Source organism: Podarcis cretensis, assembly GCF_951804945.1.
Source record: "Podarcis cretensis genome assembly, chromosome: 1".
NCBI lineage: Eukaryota > Metazoa > Chordata > Lepidosauria > Squamata > Lacertidae > Podarcis > Podarcis cretensis.
Window position 1 is genome coordinate 110,218,776 of NC_137170.1, and position 20,455 is coordinate 110,239,230.

The 20,455-nt window shown below is 42.7% G+C and overlaps 1 protein-coding gene across 8 annotated transcripts in view; it reads left to right on the forward strand.

The window, feature by feature from the left end:
* SLC4A10 (solute carrier family 4 member 10) overlaps positions 1-20,455 on the forward strand; it is a 173,680-nt gene that overhangs the window by 121,687 nt on the left and 31,538 nt on the right. For all 8 annotated transcript variants that reach the window (XM_079976521.1, XM_079976525.1, XM_079976522.1 and 5 more), the window contains 7 exons: positions 2,763-2,920; positions 3,841-3,928; positions 4,253-4,399; positions 6,144-6,244; positions 7,090-7,264; positions 7,457-7,590; positions 8,073-8,318. In XM_079976521.1, coding sequence (XP_079832647.1) covers positions 2,763-2,920; positions 3,841-3,928; positions 4,253-4,399; positions 6,144-6,244; positions 7,090-7,264; positions 7,457-7,590; positions 8,073-8,318 — 1,049 coding nt within the window. The remainder of the gene's footprint in view (positions 1-2,762; positions 2,921-3,840; positions 3,929-4,252; positions 4,400-6,143; positions 6,245-7,089; positions 7,265-7,456; positions 7,591-8,072; positions 8,319-20,455) is intronic.

The window sequence follows — 20,455 nt, forward strand, 5'->3', positions numbered from 1 at the left end:
ATTAGATACCATTTTGGACCTTTGGAGTGCCAGGGATTTGAATGCTGATAATAGTGAATTGCTGCGTAGTACGACTGCTCTCCTCCCCACTCCCTCCCTATTTTGTAAAATAAAAATAAAAATGCTAATGCACCACTGCCAATCCCTGCATAGTTACAGAACCACTTCCCTAGTTACTGTTCAGGGATCAAGAGGTTCTCCTAAGCTCTTCCATTTCTCAGTCTGATTACCCTTCAGAAGGCGCTAATTAGGGAGCTCTGTTTACAGTTTACCTTCTTAGGTTGCATAGGTGGAAAATCCTCCTTCAGACTCGATTCTAAGCATGTTTTGTGGTGAGAGATAACCAAAGACTGCCAGTTGGCAGCTTCCCAACATTGCAAAGACTTGTGGCCAATATAATCCACTATGCTGGTGGCGCTCGTTAAGAAATCCGAAGGCTGACAGACAAGGGAAATTATAGATGACAGTCAAACATTCAGGGAAGGGAAATGCCACTGGCTGATTTCCATTGCCCATTGATTATTTCTATTAAATTCATACTGGCTTGTTTGTGGAAGATGTTAGGAGGAAGAAGATCCAGGAACATTAGCCATGCCTCTTCCCTCCCTGCATATTTTCTCACATTCCCCTGCAGCTTCCTCTGCCTTTTGGTGGGGAAACCTTCAGAAAAACCATTCAAGCCAAAGACAACAGTTTTCTTTTGGTGAATGTAATCTGAGCAAAAACTCCCACCAATATACCTGGGGTGGAGAACCTGTGGCATTCCAGATGTAGCTATACCTTAGTTCCCATCAGCCCTAGCTAGTGCACAGGGAGTTTTTAAAAAAACATGTACACCCCTCTTTGCCTAAAGACCTCAGAGTGGCTTGTAACATAGAACAAGATTGTAGCCACACAATACAAATGAATGAATGAATCTTTATTTGCGTCAGCCATCGGCCATAGCAGTAAAACAACAATACAATATACAGTGGTACCTCGGGTTAAGTACTTAATTCGTTCTGGAGGTCCGTTCTTAACCTGAAACTGTTCTTAACCTGAAGTACCTCTTTAGCTAATGGGGCCTCCCGCTGCTGCCATGCCGCCAGAGCACAATTTCTGTTCTTATCCTGAAGCAAAGTTCTTAACCTGAAGCACTATTTCTGGGTTAGTGGAGTCTGTAACCTGAAGCGTATGTAACCCGAGGTACCACTGTACAAAGAATAGAAATAAAAAGTCAATTATATAAAATGCATTTTAAGGTTTTGAATCAATAGTCATAGAGTGGATCTTATTCTGATTGCCCCAGCTAAAAACCTTGCAACCTTTGCTCTCACCTGCTCATCTTGAGCTGCCAAGAGAAAGGATACTGTGGCAGTGGTTGGGTGACCCGGAATGGATAATAAAAGAGGGGAGATAATCTCATTCCTCAAGTCTTTATAAAGAGTGCAAGCCAGAAGGGCATGTGCCACCGATTCGGTAGTGCCATCTTCACAGGGACATAAAACAACACAAAAGATTAAAAATAAATATTGGCTTACAACTCATAAGAAGTAACTGCAGCATCAAACGATTCAGTTCCCTTCATCCAGAAACCTGCATCTACACCAGTTTCCTAAGAAAACAATGATGTGGCTAGGCACATCTCTGTGGGGAGGACATTCTGTGGACATGGAGCCACCACTAAAAAGGCCCTGGAATGGGCCCCTGTGCTACTTGTGAGCTTCTAAGTGCTGTTGGATTGCAGGTTCCCCACTCCTGAAATATGCCCCTGGAAAACCAAGGCTTGTCCCATTTTGCAGGATGTTTTACAGCGCATTTAACAGTTGATAGTGCATTGCATTGTAGCTTTGGCATGTATTGAATCAGCTCAAATCCCAAGCCCATTTACTTGTAAATTATTCTCATAAATTTCCGTGGGACTTGCAGCCAATGACCACAATCCAGCATAGAATTAAGCATATTGAATCAATAATTTTAACATGCCTAACTCTGTGCTGAACTACGCCCAAGACTTCCCTGATAACATTGCTCTTTGTGCCAGGACAGAATACATTAAGACACACTGCATATCTTCAGTACAAAAGGACTACTAACCAACTTCCTGTTGCATCATTAGGCAAATGCTAAGACATGAGTTTGACATGAAAAAAAATTTAGCTGATTAACCAAGTATTGAGTTTGTTAACATTAAATGTAGTTAGGTGATTGCTGGGGCTTTGGAATGATGACAGCAGGTTTCTTGATGAGGTAACTTAATATTTGAAAGTAAAGTCCAGCATTTGCTGTGCTTTAGCAACAAGAAATAACCACCAACTTTGTAAAGAAGGGGTGGAGGCCTTGCGTCCCTCCAGATGTTGAACTACAATTTGCAGCATCCCTTGCCATGTCATGCCACGTTAGATGGTGCCAATGGAAGTTGAAGTTCCACAATAGCTGGAGGGTTGCCCCTGGATTAAGCAAAAATTCTGCTCGGAATACAAAAAGGCGTCTGTTTCATAGGGCTAAAGACTTCCTTGATTAACTGATAATGCTCTTTGAATCTGCAAAGTTTTCACTGATTGATCATGGCAGTTAACATATTTGAGATTGCTAATAAATAAACAAATGCTAATCAACAATTGCTAAGTTGTTCCGTAGTTGGTGATCAACGATGTCATAAACTTACTGTGTCAGTGAAGTGAAAGAAAGCAAGTTTTTGCATTTATCTGTGGTCTCTTGTTATTTCCAACAAGTTTCCGCTCCCCTCTGTGTGATGTCTTCCTTTTTCTACACATGATCAGGTTGACCTGCATTTCATGAAAAAGATCCCTCCTGGAGCAGAAGCATCAAACATTCTGGTTGGCGAGCTGGAATTCCTGGACCGTGCTGTAGTGGCTTTTGTTAGGTTGTCTCCTGCCATGCTGCTTTCGGGACTAGCAGAAGTTCCAATCCCAACAAGGTGATTTTATAACCAGAGCCGAGAAAGAAAGGCACATTTCCCAGTTCACAAACAAAGGACCAGGACCTAGATAGGATTGCGAATGCTGCATGGAAGCCTCTTTGAATCATTTTATATGTCACACATTTCCATATGTGTGCAGTAACAAAGTGCCAAACTCTGTGTAGTTGGTTAAGAGCGGTAGACTCGTAATCTGGGGAACCGGGTTCGCTTCCCTGCTCCTCCACATGCAGCTGCTGGGTGACCTTGGGCTAGTCACACTTCTCTGAAGTCTCTCAGCCCCACTCACCTCACAGAGTGTTTGTTGTGGGGGAGGAAGGGAAAGGAGAATGTTAGCTGCTTTGAGACGCCTTCGGGTGGTGTAAAAGCGGGATATCAAATCCAAACTCTTCTTCCTGCCTGGATGGAGAGAGGGGCTTGACAGAGGACAGCCGTCTAGAAACCTAACTTACACATGGCTGAAATGTAGCCTGAAGCAGAAAGTTAGGAGCCCCATTTGTTGTTTCCTTCCCTCTTTTTTTGCCTCCAACTCCATCCACCATTGACATGTGATGTCTGGAAGGCTGCCCATGAGGGAATGCATTCCTTCGCCTGGAAAATATCCCCTAACCCCTGTGGTAGGAAATACATGAGCCTAAGGCCTTCTCCCAGACTTGCTGCCCATAGGAGCTGCCTTTGACTTCAGAACAGGCCTAATTATCTCACTAAAAACACACTTGGGTCAAGCTTTTGTTTTGTGCATCCATTTTTAAAAGAAATCCTTCCGTTTCAGGTCACTGTTTTTTAAAAACGCCACAATCCATTCAGTCTAGCTAGAAACACTGTAGGGGTTGTTTCTTTTTGCTTACTTTTAGTTTAACCGTGTTAGAGCTACATAACTGGATGTCCTTTGAATATTTTTGCTTTCCATTTGTTTGTAGATTTTTATTTATTCTTCTGGGACCTCTAGGAAAAGGCCAACAGTTCCATGAGATTGGCAGGTCAATTGGAACCTTAATGACAGATGAGGTATTTATCTATTAACCGCAGTTAAAGCTTACTTAGAAACAACCTGTTTAAACCTAAAAGTAAACCTGTGTTGAGATGTTTTTTGTCTCCCAAATATACCTAAAACACTTCGCTTGAATTGTAGGTAGTAGCTTTCACATTCTGCTTAAATCAAACTTCAACAATAAGCAAAGAGTTCTGTATGCTAAAGTGTATTTTTTTGTACATAGAAGACTTTCAGGGAAGTAAGTTGCATGCTTTATGTAAGCAGCTGTGTGAATATGTGGGATTTTATATGCCCTCCTTATAAGAAAAGTCTCACGTATTTTCTTGTGTCTCTGACAGGTGTTTCATGATGTTGCCTACAAAGCTAAAGATCGAAATGATTTGGTTGCTGGGATTGATGAGTTTCTCGACCAGGTGACAGTTCTCCCTCCTGGAGAATGGGACCCAACGATTCGTATAGAGCCCCCCAAAAATGTTCCCTCTCAGGTTTGTGTACATTTCATGTTTTTGTTGCTGTTGTTGTTTTAATGTGAAGGGACTGTTATGTACTGAGTTGAATAGGATCCAAAATGCAACAGTCTGATTGGTCCTAGAACAATGCAGCAGTATGATTGGTCCGCAGGAGCCACCCAATCCAGCTCCAGGTGGAAGTGAATCCACAACCTGATTGGCCTACAGGAGAATCCCGGAATTAGCCAATCATGTGCAGCCCATTGTGTAAATAATGTATACAAAGCAGATATTTTGGGGAACATTCATTTCTCCTCACTACTATGAGCTTAATAAAGAGCATGAAATCCACTCTTAACGCCGAGTATATTTCAGGGACTAAAGCAATAAAACCATTCCATTTTTGAAACAAGAACAGAGAACAGTATATCTCCATTGTCGCTTCTGCACACACCGCCACTATCTTAACGTTCTTGAAATATTCCTCGAGATATTCAAAGCAAAATCCCTATCCTGTGCAAACAGGTGATTAGGATTTTGGATTATATAGCTGATATAAAATCAACGGAGCACATTGTTAGCTCAGGGGCCACATTCTGTCATGGATAGACTTCCAGGGGCCATGCACCAATGTAGGGTAATGCCTATTGGCAAAAAAAATGAGTGGAACAATGGTTGTGACTTAACTCTGTGCAGTAGGATTCATTCCACCCATGCACAACTCACAGGCTTCTCTCTCGGCACACACACACACACAAACACACACACACACACACACACACACACACACACACACACTTTCTCTATCCCTCCTGTTCAGGCAAATGAGTTCAAGGACACATTTGAAGCAGTAAAGAACACTTGAGGTGGGCACAGAGTAGGCCTGGTGAAAGGTAGTATCTGGGGAGAGTCCTGAGGTCTGATAAGAGAGACCTTGGAGCTCCATTCAGTGTTCAGACTTGAGGTTACCCACCTGTGTTTTACTAACTATTTCTGCTTTTATAGAGCAGGGCATCCATTATATTTATTTTTACTGGTGTTACCCTTTTGACCATACAGAGGCAAATGTTTTGAATCCACGCCCACCCCAGCACACTTAGCACATATGCTTCCACCCCTTATTTACAGAGCCCCGTCTTGTGTGGTGCGAACGAAACATTGAGCATAATGATAACACCTCAGGCATCTTCTTTAACCAAATGCTTCGGGGACAGACTTGGGAGAAAATGTGGGGTGGTGACAGCAATTGCATCTATGGTAGTAACATGTCATTGGGCCCTTAGTAGGCGAGTAGTTAAGGAATATTCTCTATCATGCTCATACTATCCCATACTTGGGCCTCATTGTGCTTTACCAACTCCCCAAACTGTGGTTCTCTCCTGAGCAGAGTAGGTGATATGGTTTCAGAACTCATGGGAGGGAAGATTGCCATCTAGAATCCTCCTGCCAGTATTTCTAAGGAGTAGGCGCCAACACTAACTGGTGATTTCCATGTGGCAGGGCTCATGCTGAAGCCAGGAGGAATGTTCTTAATTGATTAGCGGGTTCAAGTTGCGTCTGTCAGATTGCTGCCGGCATACCCAGGTGCTAACAGTCCTTACAGATTAGCACCGCTCTGTGATTTCCATCACTTGTGGAGGGAATAATTCAAAGGGAATACCAGGAGTGTCACAGTGTGCTAGTTGACCTTAAGTAGTTTCCTTTCCCAATCCATGATTTGAAAAATGTAAAAACATACATACACACATAAACACAAATCACCTCTCTTTCTCTCATGTAGGAGAAGCGTAAGATTCCAGGTGTGCCAAATGGAAATGCTGCTCATGGAGACATTGCACCAGTTGGAGGTCACTCAGGACCAGAACTGCAACGTACTGGAAGGTTAGTAATAATTCAATTTTTTAAAAAACAACAACAACAAACCAAATATTGTAATATATTTGTGGGGTTTTTTGTTTTTTAATAAGACATGGTTGGCTTAATCTTTTTTAAAAAAAAGTTTTGAAGTTTATTTTAAAGTTTTATAGTGTTTATGCCATATTTTCTTAACTAATAAGTGGGTTATAAATATTTTTAATATTTTTTTATTTAAAAAATCCAAGGTCTCTTTGCTTCCTAGCAGTTGAGCTTCTCCTGCTTGATCAGAACATCTGTGAAGAAAATTCACCAAGCCTCTTACCCCAAAGTGGTAAGACTACACCTTGAGGCCTTTAATAAAAGACTGTATTTTTCCACAATTAAAGGAATCCCTGTAGAACTACTTAAAGTGCAGTCAGTTTCCCACCTCAGTTAAACACTTTGCATGTATTTTTACTTATTTATTGCATTTATACCCACCTTTTTCTTCAGGGAGCAATACATAGTTCTCCAGACAACAACCCAGGGAGGTAGGTTAGATTGAGAGTGAGTGACTGGCCTCAGGTCACTCAGTGACCTTCAAGACCAAGTGGGGATTTGAACCCTGGTCTCCTGCATGCTAGTCAAACGCTCTAACCACTATACCACACTGGCTCTCCTGTATAATGTTTCAGGGCATTAAGATACTTTAGAGAGGTCTCGTCTGCTTCGTATTTGACTTTTAAAGGTGAATGCAAAGAACATATTTTCACATTAGATTCGATAACAGTGATGGGTGTTTTTCAGTTCAAAAATTCATGAGGAAGTTTGGGTTTAAAGCCTGACTCTTTTTCTTTTTCTTCTTCTTCTTCTTCCCCCATTTTCTGTAGGATTTTTGGGGGCTTGGTTTTAGATGTCAAGAGGAAAGCGCCATTCTTTCTGAGCGACTTCACTGACGCGTTCAGCCTGCAGTGCTTAGCTTCGTTTCTCTTTCTCTACTGTGCTTGTATGTCTCCTGTTATCACATTTGGTGGTTTGCTGGGAGAAGCAACGGATGGCCGCATAGTATGTGTCATATTTTGATCTGAATCTTCCCTATTATTTACGATTGGCACTTTTAAAGCATCCCATGACTGAATTTTGTGTGTGTGCGCGTGCTTGGAACGTTCTATCTGATAAAAACTATTGCAATCCATCGCCTTGATGCTGAAATAATAGGTCTAACTTTTCCATTTCTCCCTTCCCTCCCACCTGCAGAGTGCAATAGAATCTTTGTTTGGTGCATCGATGACCGGCATAGCCTATTCGCTCTTTGGTGGACAGCCTCTGACCATACTAGGGAGCACCGGTCCAGTTTTGGTGTTTGAAAAGATACTGTTCAAATTTTGCAAGTAAGTGATCCGTTTTTCTTCTTTTGAGAGTCTCCCTGTTTCCATACTCTGTTGTGTTTGCCTTGTGAGGAGTTACTGAAGCTGAAGGACAACTCTAACTCTTAAAGAGTTAGGGTGATGATGATGGTTGTTATTTATTAATTTTTTATACAAAAATTTCTCTGCAAGCAGTTACAGGTCAACTGAACTTTAAGGCAAGTTTGAGTAGTTTTTAAAAAGGGATAATGAGCAGCAGAGCAGGCGTAAAGTAGAAACTTGCATTTCCTAAACAGCAGAACCTCTCACGAGGCTTTTCTCTGCCTTACTAATGAAATATGCTTTAACTTATCACGTTGATAAATGATCGTAAACAGCTATTGTCTTTGCTGTGCTTTCCAGCAAAGGCATTTTGGGGATTACGGTAATATGTTTTCCCCGAGACAGCAACAAACTTAATAGGTCTGGGTCTGTGCATTTGCAATCCTTTCTCCATGTGCTTCCAGGGAATATGGGCTGTCGTACCTTTCTCTGAGAGCAAGCATTGGCTTGTGGACTGCAATTCTGTGTATCATCCTTGTTGCGACCGATGCCAGTTCGCTTGTGTGCTACATCACTCGGTTTACGGAAGAAGCTTTTGCGTCCCTTATCTGCATCATTTTCATTTACGAGGCCTTAGAGAAGCTCTTTCATCTCAGCGAGACATATCCAATCAACATGCATAACAGTTTGGAACAACTGACACATTACTCGTAAGTATGATTTCATCCGTTGTCCTGAAGGGATTTCCTTTGTTGCGGGGCATTGTTCCCATTGTGAGGAAGCCAAGGGGATTCCCAATAGAAAGAGGACATTCATGTTTACATAATTTTACTAGGGCTTGCATCCTTCTGTGAAGTTCTGACAGGAAGAACCCCACGTTTTCCAAAAGAAAGCTTCATTTCAACAGCATGAGCACCATGGCAATGGCTCACACATGTTGGGTTTGAATAAATAATCTGAGCAGTTAGAATATTTGTTACTCCCTGCCTCCAGGCAGTAATAGGGTGGGATTCAATGAATGAGCCCTATCACCAGAAGCCATATGCTTCTTCTTGCACGATGGGGCTTCCCCCCTCCGTTATACCCCACCCCAAAATGTGCCTGGAAGTGTTGGGAGAACCTCTGGAATGGCATGGAAGGTGGTGGAGGAGGGGGGTATAGTTCCATCTGGGAAGCCAGAACACTTGGCCCTGACAGAATGATTGACTTAAACTCAACATGGAATTCCTCCCATAAAATTTTTTAAAATTTATCTTTGCAAGCCAAAATTCCAGTCCCATTTTCAAACACTGTTATCTAGAGGTGAGGCCCACATTGGCCATTGGTGATAGAGTGTGAGCTAACCTTCATCAATTTGCTGCCCTCCAGGGGTTTTTTTGAACTAAAAGTCCCATCAGTCCCAGCTCACTTTCTCTGGGACTTGTTGTTGTTGTTTAGTCGTTTAGTCGTGTCCGACTCTTCGTGACCCCATGGACCAGAGCACGCCAGGCACTCCTTTCTTCCACTGCCTCCCGCAGTTTGGTCAAACTCATGCTGGTAGCTTCGAGAACACTATCCAACCATCTCGTCCTCTGTCGTCCCCTTCTCCTTGTGCCCTCCATCTTTCACAACATCAGGGTCTTTTCCAGGGAGTCTTCTCTTCTCATGAGGTGGCCAAAGTATTGGAGCCTCAGCTTCAGGATCTGTCCTTCCAGTGAGCACTCAGGGCTGATTTCCTTAAGAATGGAGAGGTTTGTTGTTCTTGCAGTCCATGGGACTCTCAAGAGTCTCCTCCAGCACCATAATTCAAAATCTCTGGGACTTAGGAAGGTCATTTTGAATCCTGAGTTTGTCTTTGGTGGCATTGGCTACCCCTCCGAGTTTGGTGTCATCTGCAAATTTGATGAGCATCCCCTCAATTCTTTCACCTAAGTCATTTATAAAGGCGTTGAACAACAACTGGCCCAGGACAGAACCTTGTGGCACCCCCTTCATTCCTTTTTTTCCCAGAATGACAAGGAACATTTAGTGAGCACTGTTTATATTTGGTCAGTCAGCCAGGTACAGAATCACCTACACTTACCTGACCCAGCTCACATTTTAGCAGCTTCTTCACAAGCATACTATGAGGAACTTCATCAAAAGCTTTAATTGCCACTGAAATCATTGGGAGTCTCAAACAATTTCTCCATTGATTTCCATATAACCTAAGTTCAACTAACTTAGTCTGGATCCAATTCATTGCCAGGGTGGCCAGATTCAAAAGGGGGCAGGGCATCCTGCATCTCTTAATACTTGCGTCAAAAAGCAAACACAAGCCACGGCTGCTGAAATTAAAGGTGCAGGACCCTTGCTCACTTTTGCATTGGACCACCCTGACCATAGTGCTAAAATGCTAAACCATAGTGCTAAATCTGTTTGCCCTGAGCTGCGTTGTAATTGACATTATGATACCATTTTAGCTTCAGTGTGTAAAACTGCTAAGATAGATTGCTTTGAATTCCCAGATCCTTTCTTGTCTCCCATTTCTGAGCAGTAGCAAGGTACGACAGTGAGATCTATAACAGGAGATACATGGGAGCAGTTTCACGTGCCAAAGATATCCAGGGATAATTGCAGTTGTCATATGAGGCAACTTTTATTATATTAAAAAAAAAATGCCGCCTGAGAAGTGAAACTGACAAAAGACATGACTGCTCAGAGGGGTTGTGTTTTACCGTTCAGTTCATGAGGCGGCTGCTGGATGAAGCGAGCTGAGCTATCAAAAATAAGTTTTTGTACATTATGTTATGTGAAAACCTAAGTATTCTCATGGGCAATGTCAAGATTCAGTCTGCCTGAGGCACATGATGCATCTCCTCAGCAATAGAGACAGCAGCCAGAGAAGCATTTTCAGGCTAGAAAGCCCCTCCAGATATGGTTTTTAATATGGCTGTGTTCAACTCACATGAACTCTTGGCTTAGGGAGAGTCAAATACGGAAATAGCAACAGAAAGACAAGGCCACTACCCCGTCCTGCCACCACCTGCTCCCTGGATGAATAACAAGCCCAACAAACTGCCTGCATAAGAAGTTCTGAACAACTACCTGCAAATTATTGAAGACAAAGCATAGACTGAGAAGTTGCAGTGTCTTAACATCTACATGTAGATTGGGGTACATGTCTTCCAAATGTTGCGGACTAAAACTCCCATCATCCCTGACCGTTGGCCATTCTGGCTGGGGCTGATGGGAGTTTTAGTCTGAACTTTAGTGAGCAGCCTCTTAAATGGATTAGATTATTAGATGAGAGATCACAATGACCTGAGAGCTAAATTTATTGTTGATGCTATATTAGTCTTAGCAATTTTTTCCTTGAATGTGACTGTATCTTTATACAAGACTGTTAAACTTCCAGAGTTATAATAAGGGGGGGGGGATGACAAACACGAAGCCCTATATACACACTTCTACTTCTTAAATTGATTTTGGCTAAACACACTAGGGTCACAGTACCACTGAACACAGTGAGATGTACTTCGAAGTCAACGTGTGTAGGATTGCACAATTAACCTCACAGTTTCCCAGATATTATAATTAAGTTTCTTTGTAGCTATTCTTATTTATCATGCCTTCTTTTCTTTTGGGTTCATTAGCTTTTCAGCCAGTCATAGAGTTTATATAAATACCCAAATGAGAAATTCAGTCAATTCTCTCCATTATCAGGGCCCTAAGACTTGTCTTCTGTGCTCTCTCTTTCTCTTTTGCATTCTCATACTGGTACTCACCCCATTCCATTCCATGACGCTGATTGTCCTATGAAGCCCTAAGGTTTTCAATAATCTCTGTTGATCATTCCCCTATACTTTCGCTTCTAGACTTTGTGTTGCTGCTTTGTTCATCAGGCTTTTAGAATACAGTGGTACCTCAGGTTAAGTACTTAATTCGTTCCGGAGGTCCGTACTTAACCTGAAACTGTTCTTAACCCGCTGCTGCCGTGCCGCCGGAGCCTGATTTCTGTTGTCATCCTGAAGCAAAATTCTTAACCTGAAGCACTATTTCTGGGTTAGCGGAGTCTGTAACCTGAAGCGTATGTAACCCGAGGTACCACTGTATATGGCAATGGGAGGCCCTTTTAGAAGCTAATTCTACATTAGGGATCACTGTGTTTATATATATATATATATATATATATATATATATATATATATATATATATTTGTGGTTGTTGTTGTTTAGTCGTTTAGTCGTGTCCGACTCTTCGTGACCCCATGGACCAGAGCACGCCAGGCACTTCTGTCTTCCACTGCCTCCCGCAATTTGGTCAAACTCATGCTGGTAGCTTCGAGAACACTATCCAACCATCTCATCCTCTGTCGTCCACTTCTCCTTGTGCCTTCCATTTTTCCCAACATCAGGTCTTTTCCAGGGAGTCTTCTCTTCTCATGAGGTGGCCAAAGTATTGGAGCCTCAGCTTCAGGATCTGTCCTTCTAGTGAGCACTCAGGGCTGATTTCCTTAAGAATGAATAGGTTTGATCTTCTTGCAGTCCATGGGACTCTCAAGAGTCTCTTCCAGCACCATAATTCAAAAGCATCAATTCTTCAGCCATCAGCCTTCTTTATGGTCCAGCTCTCACTTCCATACATCACTACTGGGAAAACCATAGCTTTTACTATACAGACCTTTGTTGGCAAGGTGATGTCTCTACTTTTTAAGATGCTGTCTAGGTTTGTCATTGCTTTTTCTCCCAAGAAGCAGGCGTCTTTTAATTTTGTGGCTGCTGTCACCATCTGCAGTGATCATGGAGCCCAAGAAAGTAAAATCTCTCACTACCTCCATTTCTTTCCCTTCTATTTGCCAGGAGGTGATGGGACCAGTCCAATAAACTTGGATTACTGTGATGTTAAAATGTCTGCCTTGGATTCGTAACGAGATCATTCTATCATTTTTGAGATTGCATCCCAGTACAGCTTTCGCCACTCTTTTGTTGACTATGAGGGCCACTCCATTTCTTTTACGGGTTTCTTGCCCACAGTAGTAGATATGATAGTCATCCGAACTGAATTTGCCCATTCCCGTCCATTTTAGTTCACTGATGCCCAGGATGTCAATATTTATTTTTGCCATCTCATTTTTGACCACATCCAACTTACCCCAGGTTCATGGTTCTTGCATTCTAGGTTCCTATGCAATATTTTTCTTTACAGCATTGGACTTTCCTTTCGCTTCCAGGCATATCTGCAACTGAGCGTCCTTTCAGCTTTGGCCCAGCCACTTCATCAGCTCTGGATCTACTTGTACTTATCCTCTGCCCTTCCCCAGTAGCATGGTGGACACCTTCCGACCTGAGGGGCTCATCTTCCAGCGTCATAACTTTTATATGCCTGTTGTCTTTGTCCATGGAGTTTTCTTGGCAGGGATACTGGAGTGGCTTGCCGGTTCCTCCTCCAGGTGGATCACGTTTGGTCCAAACTCTCCACTATGACCTGTTCATCTTGGGTGCCCTGCTCGGCATAGTTCATAGCTTCTCTGAGTTATTCAAGCCCCTTCGCCATGGCAAGGCAGTGATCCATGAAGGGGCAGTGATCCATGAAGGGGTGTGTGTGTGTGTGTGTATATATATATATATATATATATATATATATATATATATATATGATTCCTTCTGAGTTTTGTATGTAAGCATGACCCCTGTTCTTCAATGTCACCCTGATAAAAAATAAAATTGCCTTTTCTCCTCATTGACTTACATGAAACAGACAATCTGCAACAGTGATCTGAAGAGCCCCCTTCACGTTGTCATAACCCCTCCAGATATTCCTTTAGGTCAGAGCTCTCCTAAAGCAGGAGTGTCATATTAGCTAATTAATGTCAGAACTTCATCACGCCCCTCTAGGGGGCAAATGCCTTTCAGATACTTTCCCCATATGTTGTAACACCACCTGACAACTTGCAGTTATAATTGCCTTAGATTATGTAACTTCTTCCTGTGTTGGGCTTGTGCACAAAATGGAGCAAATCTCTCTGGTCCCTGCTCCCCTTTTGCAGGCTATTTAGTAGGGCACGAGTACCCCAGAGGCTCTAGGCAAGGAGCTACCAGTGCCTTTGCACAATCTCACGATGATTTGGAAATCTGGGAAAGTGTGAAGTAAGGTAATGCCCTCCTCATGGTGTGACTGGATCCTGCCAGCTATCCGTAGGGAAAGTTTTGGAGCAGTAGCTAGCCATCTGATTCCATCCTAGTGTGCCCTTTATGACCTTTATGTGCTCTGCATCTACCCAAAGTGGACCACACAGAAGAGCTTGATCATTACATTGTTGTTGTTGTTGTTGTTGTTGTTGTTGTTGTTGTTTAGTCGTGTCCTACTCTTTGTGACCCCATGGACCAGAGCACGCCAGGCACTCTTGTCTTCCACTGCCTCCCGCAGTTTGGTCAAACTCATGCTGGTAGCTTCGAGAACACTGTCCAACCATCTCGTCCTCTGTTGTCCCCTTCTCCTTGTGCCCTCCATCTTTCCCAACATCAGGGTCTTTTCCAGGGAGTCTTCTCTTCTCATGAGGTGGCCAAAGTATTGGAGCCTCAGCTTCAGGATCTGTCCTTCCAGTGAGCACTCAGGGCTGATTTCCTTAAGAATGGATAGGTTTGATCTTCTTGCAGTCCATGGGACTCTCAAGAGTCTCCTCCAGCACCATAATTCAAAAGCATCACTTCTTCGGCGATCTGCCTTCTTTATGGTCCAGCTCTCACTTCCATACATTACTAGATCCATACATTAGGTAAAGGTAAAGGTACCCCTGCCCGTACGGGCCAGTCTTGACAGACTCTGGGGTTGTGCGCCCATCTCACTTAAGAGGCCAGGGGCCAGCGCTGTCCGGAGACACTTCCGGGTCACGTGGCCAGCGTGACATCGCTGCTCTGGCAAGCCAGAGCCACACACGGAAACGCCGTTTACCTTCCCGCTGGTATCTACTTGCACCCGGAGGTGCTTTCGAACTGCTAGGTTGGCAGGCGCTGGGACCGAGCAGCGGGAGCGCACCCCGCCGCAGGGATTCGAACCGCCGACCTTTCGATCGGCAAGTCCTAGGCGCTGAGGCTTTAACCCACAGCGCCACCTGCCCCTCACGATCATTACATTACCTGAAGATCATTACATTACCTGAAGATAAATTGTGGTTAATATGCAAAGCCAATTAATGTCCTCTTTGGAAACTTTGCCCCAAAAGTTGAATAGAATTTGAAATGGTGGCATTCTGGGCTTCTGATTAGGGGAGGAAACATCCGAATGGATTGCAAGATTCTTTTCTGTTCTGTTTCCCAAGATCTCTTGTTCTGCGTTAGGAAAAAATGAATTTGTACTTTTCGTCCCTCCAGTTATCCAAGGACGTGTGGGGAATAAGAACAAACATATGCCCACAATAATGCTTATTTCTGCTTAGTGTGCCTGGTTGTCATTGGAATCATAAAAAAAGGTTAATGGTGAACTATAAATAAGAAGGCAGATGTGATGTGAAGTGAAGGCTCTCAGCATGTTATTTAGCCATGCTGTGAACTGGCCTTCAAAAGAGAAGTGTCAGACAAGGATACCAGCAAATCAAACGCTGGTTCAGGCCCATCAGTCTTGCCCCTCCTCGGTTGCTTAGGCTTCCAGATGGGAAGAGCCAACAACCTGTCCCACCTGAAAGCAGCAAAGTGTCCTCTTGTTTTCAGATACCTGGATGCAGAGTGCTTTGCTAATTTTTGGAGACAAGGGAATGAGTGGGCAGGGAAAGTAAAGGGAGACAAGCTGAAACTCGTGTTTGGTTTGTTTATATGCACATCTGCCAGTTTATCTGTGACCGTATTGGGAGTATTTATGTTGGGGCAGTCAAATATTGGCTTAATAATAATAATAATAATAATAATAATAATATTTATTTATAACCCACCCTCCCCGGCCAGAGCCGGGCTCTGGATGGCTAATACCAATAAAATTGCAATAAAATATAATTGGGGGGGGGGGACACAAACAAAACAAAAAACAAAAACCAGTTTATTAAAATACGGGTTAAAATACAATTTAAAATGCAGCCTCATTTTAATAGTAGCCCAGAAATCAAAACCATAAGGGGAGGGAAACATAAGGGTCAGACTGAGTCCAAACCAAAGGTCAGGCGGAACAGCTCTGTCTTGCAGGCCCTGTGGAAAGCTATCAAATCTCACAGGGTCCTAGTCTCTTGTGACAGAGCGTTCCACCAAGTCGGTGCCAGTACTGAAAAGGCCCTGGCCCTAGCTGAGACCAATCTAACCTTCTTGCGGCTCAGGACCTCAAAAGTGTTGTTATTTGTGGACCTTAAGGTCCTCTGCAGGGCATACCAGGAGAGGCGGTCCCATAGGTACGAGGGTCCTAGGCCGCATAGGGCTTTAAAGGTCAAAACCAGCACCTTAAACCTGACCTTGTACTCCACCGGAGCCAGTGCAGCTGGTAAAGCACTGGGTGAATATGCTCCCATGGCAGAGACCCCGTGAGGAGCCTCGCCACGGCATTCTGCACCCGCTGGAGTTTCTGGGTCAGCTTCAAGGGAAGCCCCACATAGAGCGAATTACAATAATCAAGCCTGGAGGTGACCATTGCATGGCTCACTGTGGCCAGATCAGGGCGAGAAAGATAAGGGACCAACTGCTTGATATGGCAGAGATGAAAAATGCCACCTTTGCTGTGGCTGCAACCTGCGCCTCCATGGAAATCCATACTCTTTTAAAGAAATGCATGAAGTGTCATTCACTCAGAAATGAATTCCTGGGTGGTATGCAAAGAAATTTAGCCTTAGAGAAACCCATAATAAAATAAGAAGACTAAAACCAATCGGTTTGAAAATATCTAAAATGCTAGACAAATAAAAATGTTTAAATCTTGTACTAAAAAGAATACACTCCGGGTACACCTCCCTCAGGAAGGCATTTCACAATAGGTGTTCTACCACAAAGAATGTCTCTCCCTTATTTCTCCCCACACATGATGTATTTCTTAAGAGCCAACATGGAAAAGTTCAGTCTTTGCACCTAGGCAGGCTCTTGGAGGAGTAGAAGAACATACTGGGGTTTAGTGTCACATTTCATGTGCTGTGCTTTCAATGGTGAATATTGTTTTTAAGTGGCACAATAGCAGTGCCAGCTAGATGCAACTAGCCTACACAAACATTTACTCTGTTTGACAACTAAGTTGTTTTTTGTTTTGTTTTGTTTTTAAAAGCCTTTTGGCCTACCTCTGTCTGATGAATTTTTTCCTTCCTGTCTTGTCCTTGTCCTTGTTAAATAGGTTCTTGTGGCAACCCCCTTTTTGCCTCCCCAATTCTTTGCTTCATTTGTTACTGTGACATAGTTCACACATCACATTAAACCATAGTTGAAATCAACTTTGGTTTCATGAGAACATGCAGTGTCCTGGTCCACGCTGCTGAAATGGTAGGTGCTTTCCTGCTGCAGTCCCAGGAAACAAACCATGGTCTTATTTGCCATGTCATCTGAACCTGGATTCATGGTTTGTTTCTCTCCTAACAAAACGTAAGTGGAAAACAAGGTTTGTTCTTGCATGGCCTCTGTGGCTTTTGAGGGGCCTGCGTTTGGGTGACGCAACAAACCAGACCATGGCTTGTTGCCTGCAATGAGGCAACAGCAGAAGTGGGAGAGGAGCAAAACACCCAGAATTTTGTCAGTGTGCAGCAGCATGCTGCTTGTTCACATCAAATCATAGCTTATTCTAACTATGGTTTATTGGAACTATGGTTTAACGTGACGTTCAGTCCAGGCTATTAGTTTGGAGGAGACACTGAAACCCTATTAATAGGGTTAATAGCATAGCTGGAAACATAGGCTAAAATATTTAGTTTCCTTATAGGCCTTGAACCACGGGATATATTTCCTTGCCGAAACTGCATCTTCTGTCATTTGAGGTATAAATGCTGATGAGATCCAAAGCAGCAAATGAAAGTTAAATGTGCTGGCTCTTTACTCCATGGAAAGCATGATTGTGAAATCATTTTAAATGCTGCCAGCTTTTTTTGTGGTGAATGTAAATGGTCTTTGCTCAATATTTCAAGTCCAGGTATTAGTTGATGGCCTGCCCACTTTAAAAACAAACAAACACTTTCCCCCTTCTGCCTAACCTTTTTTGTACTTTGTGAATGGTGAATCTATGTTTTCTAACAACAACAAAGAAGAATTCTTTACCAGAAGCCTCTCAATTATTAACAGATTATGCTGAATAATTTTAAGCACTTCTGGCATAGTGATATGCATATTACAATCTGTCCATGACATGTATTTAAGAACTGGGAGCATAACATCCCACTCTCAGAGGTATTTAAGGTGCCAAGTTCATGTCATTCTGACATGTGTTCAGCCTGAATGACGTCAGTGGATTCAGTCAGCCAAACAATGCTGCTGCTGTTGCTCATCCAATATTTCAACCAGATTTTTGTGGCAGCTAGGACCATTGAAATGAAAGTATGCTGTGTTTAGTGGATAGTGTCCACTGGTGCTCTCACCTGCCTTTCTTGAAAATTCCAAGCTTGGCATTGACCTCTTAGCCTTGCATTCATTGTACATTCATGTACAACCTAAGTTCAAACATCTCTCTACATTTTCTATTACCCTTATATCACACTGGTTGGATGTTGTCCAAGGTCAGCCCAGTACTGGGCCTTTCTGGGGCCGATCAGGACATACGCACCAAGTAAGCTTGTGGCAAGTTGGGTTTTGACATGCCACATGGAAATTACCCAGAAATCTGTGCACCGTCGTACTGTTGCCTAGCAATGTCTTTGATGCTCCGTTATTAAGAGTACATCACAGTCCTCCTTAGTTTGGCCTAAAGACCAATTGTGGTCATATGCAAATACCCTAAGCGTAGGGTCCACACAAGCCCCTTCATGAATTCGTTGGATGTACGAGGGGCTAGCAAGAAGACACTAGCTGTCTGTGTCTCCTCTGTCAGTCAGGATTCAGCATTGATGGGAACCCTTGCCAGTCAGCGTTCTGGAAAGGTAGAGAAGCCCTGCATGCCTACAGTTGTATGAATACCAAACACACAGCCCCTGGGTAGTGTGGCCAGCCAAACACATCCATCTGGAAGGAGCAGGGGCAGAAGCCATATTCCACATTCTTTGTGTGTTTGTGTGCACGTGTGTGTGTGTGTGTGTGTAAGACAGAACACTCAATTAACAGTTATGAGAAATGCAACAGTGGTTAATTAGAAAAATGAGATGTATCCTACCCTCAGACTTAACCTGCAAGATCTCCACATACAGCTTGAGCTTGTGTGTGGATGTGTGTCTTTGTGTGCCTATGGGTTTGTAATACTATGGCTCTTATGTCTTATAGCTCTCCAAGAGGTACTTCAGCTCCTTTTTTTGACCAGTGTACAAAATAATAGGCTCCCTCCTCAGATCCTTGAAAAATAACAAACCTCCCACCGTTACTTTTTAGGCTTTAATTTAAATTGGTGTTTGGAACATTTGGACACCCACACAGAGCCTTTTCTGCCATTCCTACATTTAGCTAACAGTTCAAAAGCTTTCAAAGCCACTGTGGAGCAGGAAAATAATAAAATAATTGCATTGCTGTGCAACATGGCCTAAAGAAGTGGGATTTTAAAAAAAATAAAGCTGAGCTGAATATCTTCCTCCATGGGACCAATTCTTCCTCAAGAAAAGGGTGGGAGATATACAGAAATGTTTGAGAAGAGTTGATCATTCCATTGGGAATTGGTGGTAGCCATCTTTCTATTCCCCAAAGTGCATCCCTGGGAATGACATTAAGCTATTGTATTGTTCCCACTGGGGCATCCCATTGTATGTTTTGTATGATCTTTTTAAATGGTGAGTATATTTATGTGTATGGTTATAAATGTGTTGCATGTGGCTTGGAGACCTTAGAGTAAGAAGTGATTAACAAGTAGAATAAATAATAATGATAATAAAAGTAATTTTATTATTACCAGTCCTTTTTTTCGGGAGTGGAGGACGCAGGGGTACGCATACCCCTAAACATTTTGTGAATCTAAGTTTGGCCTCATTGAGGGGCAGTATTTCAATATGAGTAGGAAAATGAGAGTACCCCAAACATATTTTTTAAGGAAAAAAGCACTGATTATTACTATTACAGTTCTTCTTATTTGAAATGTTAATCACTTGCTGCCCAAAGGTCTCCAAGCAACATACATCACATTATTATTAATAATAATAATAATAATAATAATAATAATAATAAAGTAGAATTGAAAACCACTAGGTTGCTCAGGCAATTCTACCTCCACATCAAGTGGCAACAAAACTTTTTTTTTTTTTAAAAAAAAAGATTTAACAAAAAGCAGAGAAAACCTCAGCCACCTTTTATGGAATGGTAAGCCACCCTCCACCCCAAATTGTAGAAAAATGGTCAACTCTCACCAAAGATATTACAATATTCAGTGGGTATTTTTGAAGGGTAGTTTAGTTTTTAATATTTACTATACTATGTTCCTTATACATAGAATGGCATGGCTGCCTCTGGTGGAGGAATTAGAATACTGCTGAGTGGCGGCAATTGTCAGTATTGTTGTAGGTGGAACATTTGGCTTTTCTGTCTTTGGTGAAAGATTTCTTTATTGGGCTCACCTTGCTTGTACCATTTCCATATTTCCCATTTATGGATCCAATTTCTGTGGTATTCATTTTTCTTTTAAGCCCCATACTTTCCTTCTAGCATTTGCCACATGTCCCTCAGATGTTGATAATGCACACTTTTTATCTACAGTTAAAAGGATCAGAGATTATTATTCCGGGAAAGAGCCTTTTCTGGCTAACACCTTGGCGGGCTACTGCCAGTCAGAGAAGAGGCTAGAGAGACAAAATAGACTGGACTAGAGAGC